The following is a 10240-nucleotide window of genomic DNA, read 5'->3' as shown; positions in this document are numbered from 1 at the left end:
GACGTGGTTCCACTCACAAAACAAAATTAAGAAAAAACTCTGAGAACATCACTTACAAAAATTACTCATCAGGCTCCATTCCCTTTGGCGAGAGCGGAATGAGCAGCGACATGGTGAGACACTTTCCCGGCATTAAAGCTTGTCAAACTCATTGACAAGAATATCCGTAATCGTTTAAGCACAATCAAGGATGATGGTGGTTCTAGCATCCAACTTTGTTTTGATGCAAGATTCTATTAATATGAAAGTCTTTTGATTTGAAATGTTTCGAAACAATTTATGTCCGAGCTTTGTAAAACTGTTTATTTTTCTTTTGAATATAATTTAATATTGGATTCAAAAAAAATCTCGTCAGGCTATATAACTATAAGATGTATATGCTTGTTCGTAATGGTAGGTATACGGCCTATGCTTTCACAAATGCTAAGGAGAAAATTCCATGTTATTCACGATATATATATATGATGATGGATAGGTGGTGGAGATGGCAGTGAGGATCCTATCATAAACTCCATCTAAAACCCCATATTACAAATCGTGCTTTTGGGTTTTGCGTGTTCTCTAATAATTATGAAATATGGAAGTCAAACCATGTAATGGCACAAAAGTTACGTTATACGTTTGTTTTGTGTGAGAATTTTTTCTTCATGTCTCCAACTTTCTATCAAGCTATTGGATCTCTCCATGCAAGCTTCAAAGTGACCTCAACGCTCTCTTCCGCTATTTTCACCTGCATTGCTTCATAAACATAACTCTCCAAATTTAATTTAACCATACCCAAACAAGCTAAACTTTGTCACACCTAACATATATATTTCAAAAAATATTGTATCTTGTCGTTTGCTTTAATATAGTCTAATCTTGAATAAATAACTCTTCCTACAAAGTTTTGTTGGTGTGAAATACCTTCTGCGTTTGTTCTTTGAGACGGTAGAAGAAGATGGATTGCTATGCCAATTCCTTTTTCTTTGATTGATGAACCAATTGTTTATCTGTTTGAGCTGCAAACCCGTCTCTTGCACCAACCTCGCCTTATCTTCCTCCTGCCAAAAGTTACCTCGTTCATTGAAAACTTAATATAGGAAAATTGAGAAGGAAAGTGAAGTCGTGAAAATTATGTAGTACAAGATTCGTGGCCTTGTGGGAGAGAACAAGAGACCGACCCTTTAGGTGTGTTCATGTGAGTGACTAAAAAAAAAGGTAAAAAAGAGTGAACTCACAGTAGGGTAAGGCCACTTAGAATGAGATTGCCACCATGATTTGAGAACAGAGGTGGTGTCTCCTGGTAATTTTCCAGCTCTTCTCTTTCTCAGGATCTCCTCTCTTATGTCTACAATTTTCTCCTTATAACCCTTTTCACAAAAATATGGTTCTATATCGTTAGATCAAGCTAACTATAGGTGAATTCCACAATGCATATAAGTGTCGATCGATGGTAAGTAAATTTTGTAAACTAACAAGCTCATCAAAACAACCGTTCTTCAGACAAAAGTTATATAAATGTAATGATCGTGTTTTGTTAGAAGATCAGAAATACAGGTTTGACAAGTTCTTGATTGATTGGACTGAATTAATAGAAGCATCTTTTGTTTGGGCTAAAATGATAAAAAAGCATGAGGGATATATGTTATAATTGGTCTTATGGGGAAATCCAACTTTATAGATCAAACAATGTATAAAGGATGGAGATAGTATATATCGGTAGTTACCTGTTTGAGTTCATGTTTGAGTTCTTGTCTGACTCTTTCCATCAAAGATCTTTCACTCTCAGTAGGAACCAGAGGACCAAACCCTAACCCATCTAAGCTTCCATCAAACAAATGAGCATCACTCTCAACTTGCTCATCTTCATCCTCAGACATTGTTGCTCCTGTGCCTTCACCAGGAGACACTCCTGTCTCACCCAACAAAAAAAAAAGTTAAATCCTCAAGAAATCAGGACCATAAAACAGCATTGAAATTAGAAAGCAAAGTACCTTTACTACCTTGTGTCTTTGTGCAAGAGTTAATTAAATTTACAGCTAGATGCATATATTAATGTTATAACTATTAGAAGAATTCTCGAAAATACTAACCTGTAAAGCTTTGAAGAGACTGCTCAATCTCCCAACAAGCCATAACAGCTTCCATTGCATGAACACGAACATGCTGTTGTAATTGTTCTTTGAAAGAGCACAGCAATAGTACATAATGCGTCTGCACAAAACATGGAATTATATCTATCTTTCAGACAACAGATACAAACACACGTCCATCAATAGTTTGATAAGATGGAATACAAACAGAAAATTACAAACTACTTTTTGTCAGATAAGTGTGTATATATATATATATATTACACTACAATCAATAAAATTGCTCAATATGTCACTTACACTCAGCAAATTAAATCTATCTCGAAAATCAAAATAAAACCTTCTCTGCCAATTTTTAACTGCATTTAACTAATATCACAATATTAAACTGACGAATTATCCAACCCACTGATCATGTGTGTCGGTGTGCAAAGTACAAATCGTCTTATACAAAATCTAATTTATACTTATTGTATTTCTACGATTTAGTTATTAACAAATCTTGAAAACAAAATTAACAAACTTCAATTTGTCAAACCGTGTTTAACTATAAGCTAAAAGACGAAATAAATTATTGATTTCGTTTTCGCAAAAAAAAAAAAAAAAAAAAATCGAAAAAAATAAAGAAAGGTAATAAAATAATGAAAAATAATTGAAATTAAAAGACTAATAAGTGAGAAGGAAAGAGAAGTTAATAAGTTACCATGAAGTGGTCAAGCTCTTTGTCATCGCCGGGAAGGAGTCCTTGAGCGGTGTCTAGGGTTGAGTACTTAGCCACGACGTTTTGTGACTGAGCAAGCTGTGCGTCGATCCTCGGAAGCTGATCAACCGGCGTAGCGATCCTCAAGCACGCCACGTGTGCCGACAAAAGCTGCTCGTATAGCGGATGAGACAGTACCTCCGCCTTGTGCTTCGCATTCTGCCACCTCTCCGCCTCTTTCTTCTCACCGATCATCGACTCCTCTCCGCCGGTGGTGACGTCTTCTACGACGTCACCTGAACCTGGTGCGTTGTTGTTGGCGCCGGTGCCGCCGCGTTGGAGGAAGGATGAGGATCGGGAGAGCCATTGGTTAGCGGCGGCGGAAGAAGGAGAATCGGAGCTTGTAGCGGCTGCGGATGCGGCGGTCTGGAGGTTAAGAAAATTGTTATCGGAACGGAGGAGCCAGTTAGGCGGTGCGGATTCGTGGAAATGTTGCTGCTGCGGCGGCGGAGGAGGAGGAGGCTGGTGGTGTTGTTGTTGTTGGTCGGTGAAGTGATTGAAGTGGTTGTTATGAAACGCCATCGTTTTCGTCTGAATTTGATAGTATTTGAATCTTTTTTAATTTGTTTGTTTTGGAGAGGGAAAGATGAAAGAAGAGAGAAATGGTTATTAGCCTTTGATATATGTTTCTCTGATTAATCAATCAATTTTTACAGAAACTTTCTTCTTCATATAAAAAGAAAGAAAATGATATATATAAGGGTTTTTTTAGATGTGTATGTGTGTTGAACGTTTGAATTTTATATGTGTGTGTGTGTTTGTAGCAAGCTTACACCAAAAAGACAATTTATTCCTATATTTTATTCTTCTTTGTTTTTTTTTTATGTACCAAATTATTGGTGATAATTATAAAAATGACATTAGACCTAATTAACAAATCCTACGACAATAAAAAAGTTTTATCGTTTTAGAAAATAAGGATGGCAAAAGAATGATACGATATTACGAAGTGACAGTAAAAGAAAAAGAAATTGCTTCACCACTTTTATCTTCATAATACATTTTTCCTCGTAGCTTACAGTAGTCTCTCTTTTTTTTATATATATATACATAACATAACCAAGATAACGAATTCATAGTTTTTGATACAAAAAAAAAAAAAAAACAAAAAAACAAAGGATTACGAGTAATTAAACCTTAAAGAAAGTTTTTTTTTTTTATGAATTGAGACAAACAATAAAACGAGTAAGCGAATAGGAAAAAAAAAGGCAAGGAGGGAGGGGGACCATTAATAATGACGTCACTACCCAGCGCAAAAAAAAAAAATATCAGAGGACACGTGTCGTGATAGTCCTTCCCACAATCGTGGTCCCTGAAAAATTGGCATGCGATCAGATAACGAAATCTAACCGTACAAATTAAAATCCAACATTATTTTTGTAATAAGAGAAATAACCATTTTGTACGTTAAAAAAAAAGCTATATAATTCACAACACATTGGCGAATGGCGACCCAAGAAAAAACACATATTCAAAGTTTAGAGATAATAGAGGGGGGGGGGGGGGGGGGGGGGGGGTCGGGGACCAATTTCAAAAACTTGACTTCTAAAAGCTCGTAATTGATGTGTAATCGAAAGTACGACAAATTTATCACAATAACATATTAAGAAAAATATATATATTAGAATATTGGGAAGTTTTGTTATGAACTCATCTCATGAGTCATGACTTCTTCTAAAAATTATTATACATACATGAAATCAAACATCTCACTTCACATACAACATAGTATTTTTTTTTTTTGACAATACATACAACATAGTATTTGGCTTATATAAAAGATATATATATTTGCATGATCCAGACTTATATTTGCACTATGAAAGCTTTTTTTCATAGTGCAAACGACCTCTTTCCTAACCGTTCTAATTATAGCTCCCATCACTTGGACTTGTCGTATAAAACCTATCTATATATACAGCCAACAACACACTCCTCTCTCTCTACCTTGTTTATTTTAAATTCCACCCACTCATGTTTTAAATTCATCCTCCGTCTACGTGATAATAAAAAGTAAGATTCAAATTTCGTTTCCCGAAAGGTTCATTTTTTGGAAAAAAATATATATTAAACGGTATAAATGGCGTTTATATGAAAGTAGTAACTAGTAACTAGCTAGTGGACATATATATAACAGTTCTTTTTTCTTCATAAAAATGATACAATGATGAGTGTTTTTATTGAAGGTTGGTAGCCTTCTACTGCGTCCAAGATTTATTAGATTGATTTTTGTAACTTTTTTTATTTTCTATTGCGTGCGCGAGAGAGGATGATATGAGAGTAAACGACAAAAGTTGAATCCATATCAAAATATCCAAACAGTAAGGTGAGTGATGAATAAAGGAGTAAAGACATGTGTCGAGAAAACTTCCGGTGCGATAAGGTCTACATTTCGTGTCGAATCATCTAACACATGATTGGACAAAAGAAGGTCACATTAACGATCACATTCGTCAATTTCACAACAACTCTTGTCGTCCCCACACTCTTTTGTACGAGAAACGACGACGGAGTGCCCTACGGCCCACGGCTCAACTAATCTACTCCTTAAATATTGTATTCTTTTCTCTTAATGAAATATGCTATATGCAATATATAAACAAGCACTTGCAATACAATGCGCCAAGTTGATTGTATTGACCAGTAAACCTTGAACTTGGATATGCATTAATTGTGTAGGACCTGCAATAAACCGGATAAGAAAATTGTAGCCGGAGCCTTTTTTTTGTTTTGGGTCATAGATTGTATGTAGTTCCACGTTGAACTTTTGTACCTCGAGATGACTGATTGAACGACAACGTAACCACCGATTACTTAGTTTTCCCCACTGTACATGCTTTTCGTAACAAAAATCAAATGTCTAACACAAATCAAAATGACAATTGGGGTTATTAACACTATTATATAGTTGTTTCCAATGGATTTTGTAAATTGTTAATATGGAACTTAAATGTAAATCTTATACTAATATATAGCGCAATATCATTAACCTTATGGATGTGTGAGATGAATAATGATTGTATTTGATTGCCGGTGACATGTCAAGTTGTCAACTATCACCATTTAATTATATTTATCGAACACAAGACAAAACAATATCATCTCAGCAAAATATAGATTAATCGGATATTATATTTTATATTCCGAAGATCGGCATGGCAGATTTGAAGAAGAAACTAAAAAAAATATGACGTTTCATAGTTTTCTAAAAGTCTTAAATTGGCGAGATGTTTGTGAAACAGTGAATATTCTAATACGTACTAGGAGTAGGATGATGCTTATAATAATGATGCTTTATTATCTTGTTAATCTGTTTTGTTGTATACACTTGGCTTGTGATAGATGAAGATTAGAAGAAACCTAACAATATAGACAACATACACATAGGAATGATCCATGGCTTTCTCTCACGTCCCCAACGGCACCCTTTGGTCCCCCTACGGTCTCCTCTGCAGAATTAAGTGTCCAAGATCTTCTATGCCCAACTTCAAATGATTGGAATGTGGATGCTATTCGTCAAATATTACCTCAATATGAGGAAGATATAAGGAAAATAATTACCAGTGTTGTTCCCTCTTTGGACTCTTTGGTTTGGTTGCCTGAAAAATCAGGATCTTACTCGACTAAATCGGGTTATGCTCTAGCTAAGAATTTTCCCGTACAGAAGGACTGCAACTCTTTTGATTGGCTCAAGTATGTGTGGAACCCCAAAGTTTCACCAAAACTGAAGATGTTCCTTTGGAAATCAATGGCTGGGACCCTCTCTCTGAGCTCAAACCTGTCAAGGAGGGGTATCCCAAATGTTGCAGGATGCAAAAGATGTGGTGCTCTTGAAGATGAACTACACTTGTTTTGGAACACTACAAGAAATTAGAGAATTGATAGTACTATAACATAGCGTTTTATGTCTTTTTGCTATAATTGATATATCTCTTAGTTTTAGATAGCGTTTGTTGTAAACACTATGTTTTACTGGTCATAATTTATTTTTAAGAATATATTTTTTAATTGTAGTATACATAGCATTGGTATTTTTAAAACGCTATGCATACTTGAAGCGGAAAAATAAATCTATTTTTCGCTAAGTACTTGGTGAAAAAATAGAGCGGCTAACAAATTTTTCATTTTCCCTCTCACTCCATTGTTTCACTTCTCAAGCTTTTTTTCTTACTATCTCTGTCCATATTCTCAAGCTTTTTCTCACACTCGTTTATTTTTTGCTTACCAATTCCCCAGATTTAGAACCATGCTTCTCATCCAACGAAATCTTTACCCATATTCAAAACCAGATGAATCATCTTCCTCTTCTCCATATAACAAAACTCTAGTGATGCCTTCTTCAGTAAATCCATTTTTTATCATGTCGTTTCTCTCCCTTTCACTCTTTCTTTTGAAATCAATCCCTAGCCACCGTCAAAGCAAGAGAGATGGGATTCGAAACCCTAGACACCTTCGCATAGATCTCTCTTCGTCTTTACCAGATCTATTCATTTTATTTCATATGTATTATGAAATCTGAGGTAATTACATACTTGCATGTCTTCGTTTCACTTTAGGCGATTAGCTATGAGTTTGGTCTTTTGAAATTAGATCCAAAGGTCTCGCTTCCAGATCTAGAGATCTCCATACAAGTCTCTCGTTTCTTCCGAGTGTGGGATTGATTTAAAGAAGAACATTGAGAAAAGTATTTTTGTGGTTTGGTTCAGTGAGATTATGTTGTCATCTTTGCAGCTCCAGTTGTGATTAAAGGTTTTGAGTTGTAGATCTGATTTGTTTGTTGCAAAAGGATGTTATCTGCTTGCTTCTCCATTGATTCATTGATTCAGAACTTCTAATTATACTCTTTTTTTTTGTTTATCGAATTGCAGATAAAAGTAAACTGGATTTGAAGTCTTGAACCATTTTTTTCTGGGTTTGAATAGCTTCTGTAAATATGAATGTTTATTGAACTCGATTTGAAAACAGGAGTGGAACATTTCAAGATGGAGATTTTGATCTGGATAAAAAGGGGCTAAAGTTGATCTTCAGATGAGAAGCAAGGGAAGTTTAATTTCAACCCTAATCTTGTTTATTAGCTCTCAATAATTCGATAATTAAGGGGATTTTTTTGTGTGTTTTATGTTTCTTTATAGCAATATGATAGCTTGATTTCAAGATGACCTTTAAAGACTTAGAGACACTTTAAGTCATCAGAAATTTCAATGGTGGAGTTGTATGATTAATTGAGATAAAAAATTCTTTGTCGTGAAGTAATAGTCTTTCTTCTCATTGACTACTAGTATCTAGTAATCTTTAATTAAGAGTTTCTGAATGTTGGAATTTTTATTAGCTTCTTCTCAGGGACTCATAAGATGATTTGGACTAAGAAGACGTGTTGAGTGGAGCTGGAGAACTGGAAGTGATTACAAGACTACAGTAGTGGAGCTTTTGAATTTGGAATTTTGTGTTAGCTTTGAATTCAACACATTTTGTAATGAATATTTTGTATCATTTATTATATAAATATAATTAAATTATGGCATTTTTCTCTTTTAATTTGTCAAATTATCCAAAAACCAAAAAAATAATCCTGGAAAATAGTAATTTATATTAAATTTGGTGTAACAATTAATATCAAAGTATTATTGCTATTGTTGAATTTACGATAGCATAGAAGAAAACGCTATATTTGATGAAAACACGATAACAATGTCAAAAACCGCTATTAAAAGTGACGGACCTATTATCACGGGCGATGATAGAGCGTTTCATAAAACGCTATAGTATCTTTAGATAGCGTTATTCAGATGCTACGAAAAGTCAATATTCTTGTAGTGGAACTGTGATTTTGCAGGTGAAGTGTGGAACCTGGTACCTTTCGCATCCCAACCAAACTCCCCCTGATCACGTCACTGCAACTGTGTCTACAAGAAATGGGAAAGTTGGGGTGCCTACCCCCGGCTGGTATAGTGTCTACGCCAATTGCCCCCTGGATTATGTGGAACCTGTGGACTGCTAGGAACTCCTTTCTGTTCGAAGACCGTCAGTTTTCTTCAAAGGAAGTTTACGTCAAAGCAGTTACTGAAGCAAGACATTGGCAAAATGCTCAACTAGACATCTCCAAACCGTCTCTACTGCGTTCAATGCCTCAGGCCCCTCCAAATCCTCCAGAAGCTTTCACTTGCCATGTGGATGCAGCATGGAACCAAGATACAAGATTGAGTGGAGCTGGCTGGATTCTTAAGGATCCCTCGGGAATGATCTTGACCCAGTCCTCGGCCTCTCGCCCTTTTGTGTCATCTGCACTCGTTGCAGAGGCGTTAGCAATCCGAAGTGCTATGCTCGACATCACCTCAATCGCTCATTCTATTCCAATCTGATCTTTAATGAACTTCTCTGACTCCCAGGTCCTCATCAAGCTGCTCAAGACTGATGGATGCCTTAAGGAGTTGAAAGACGTTTTTCATGACATTTCCTGTCTTTCAGACGCTTTCACAACTATCTGCTTTAATTTTATTCCACGTTTGAACAATACAGAGGTAGATGCTCTTGCTAAATCTGCTCTATGGTCCTTATCTTGTGTCATCTCTTCTCGCCCTTGTGGTGTGTAGACTCTTTTATATTTCTATAATATAAGCGGTTGAACAAAAAAAAAAAGACAACATACACATCAAAACATTATGAGTTAAAGAAAGCATAAATACTTTATTATATTATAAAGAAAGAAAGAGTAGAGGAAGAACATAGGAAGCTTTTTGTCAGGTTTGTGGATTGAAAATGATGGAACGTAAAGGATGTTTTTTCTCCATCTTTCACTTTTTTTTGTAACGATGCCAAAGTTGTTCCTCCAGTGACTTACTTTTTATTTATATAATTATTATTTGTGATACACATTATAGCATGTTAGAGTATCTCTAATACTCACTAAAATTCTTTTTGTTAATTTGAGAACATTATTTGAAATAGGATACTCTTGTTCGGTAGCATATCTCCAAAAGAACCAAAATATGTCTTTGATAAATATAAGCATTTAAGAAGGGAAAAAAATTACGAGTCACATATTAGACGTGCACTTTTGATCAGGTTTGTGCAAATTCACTAATAGCACAATTATCAGTGATACCCACTATAATGTCTTTAAAACCAAAAAAAATAATATTTTAATTATAAAAATATATTCTAATTTTTTAATATAGTTGAGCCACTAATAGAAGGACATATATTAATTCTTTTCTCACCTTGTGTCACAAATGATCTGCTAGAAGACCCTAATTTTTTTCTTTCCTGCTTTTCTTTTGTTTATAATTTTTTTTTAATTCAGATATTGATACAGACCCCACCAATGGGAATACTATAAGGGCAAGATTATCAATGGGTTCTTATAAGTGAGTTGTTAAACACTGTTTGATTTTTTTATGAATTAATT

At 35.0% G+C, this 10240-nt stretch overlaps 2 protein-coding genes across 3 annotated transcripts; one reads left to right on the top strand and one right to left on the bottom strand.

The window, feature by feature from the left end:
• Nucleotides 1-424: 424 nt before the first annotated feature.
• LOC104705372 (homeobox protein knotted-1-like 4) lies at nt 425-4718 on the bottom strand. Of its 2 annotated transcripts, none has more exons than XM_010421359.3 (6): nt 2779-4718; nt 2076-2196; nt 1710-1894; nt 1221-1352; nt 907-1043; nt 425-738 (listed from the first exon to the last, which is right to left on the bottom strand). In XM_010421359.3, the coding sequence occupies exons 1-6, from the start codon at nt 3355-3357 to the stop codon at nt 705-707; spliced, it is 1188 nt and encodes a 395-aa protein (XP_010419661.1). In that variant the 5' UTR covers nt 3358-4718; the 3' UTR covers nt 425-704. The 2 variants fall into 2 exon arrangements, with proteins under 2 accessions (XP_010419661.1, XP_010419662.1); XM_010421360.3 differs by having other exon boundaries at nt 425-730; nt 2779-4010.
• A 1344-nt stretch (nt 4719-6062) lies between these two features.
• On the top strand, nt 6063-9279 carry LOC147939565 (uncharacterized). The gene is made up of 3 exons (XM_087463017.1): nt 6063-6076; nt 6223-6705; nt 8675-9279. Exons 1-3 carry the CDS (start codon nt 6063-6065, stop codon nt 9192-9194), a joined length of 1017 nt encoding a protein of 338 aa, XP_087319143.1. The 3' UTR covers nt 9195-9279.
• The last annotated feature ends 961 nt before the right edge of the window (nt 9280-10240 follow it).

This window comes from Camelina sativa, chromosome 8 (genome assembly GCF_030686135.1).
Source record: "Camelina sativa cultivar CO46 ecotype springtype chromosome 8, ASM3068613v1".
Lineage (NCBI taxonomy): Eukaryota > Viridiplantae > Streptophyta > Magnoliopsida > Brassicales > Brassicaceae > Camelina > Camelina sativa.
The sequence above is the reverse complement of the archived record's forward strand: the minus strand, read 5'-3'. Positions and strand labels throughout refer to the sequence as shown.

Excerpts from the sequence above, each read along its gene's own strand:
- LOC104705372 (XM_010421359.3), bottom strand. The coding sequence starts at position 3,357 with ATGGCGTTTCATAACAACCACTTCAATCACTTCACCGACCAACAACAA. Across the intron at positions 2,197-2,778 it reads AAGAGCTTGACCACTTCATG|ACGCATTATGTACTATTGCT; the intron begins GTAACTTATTAA and ends TGTTTTGTGCAG. Across the intron at positions 739-906 it reads TCAAAGAACAAACGCAGAAG|CAATGCAGGTGAAAATAGCG; the intron begins GTATTTCACACC and ends ATGTTTATGAAG.
- LOC147939565 (XM_087463017.1), top strand. Across the intron at positions 6,706-8,674 it reads TTTTGGAACACTACAAGAAA|TGTGGAACCTGGTACCTTTC; the intron begins TTAGAGAATTGA and ends TTGCAGGTGAAG.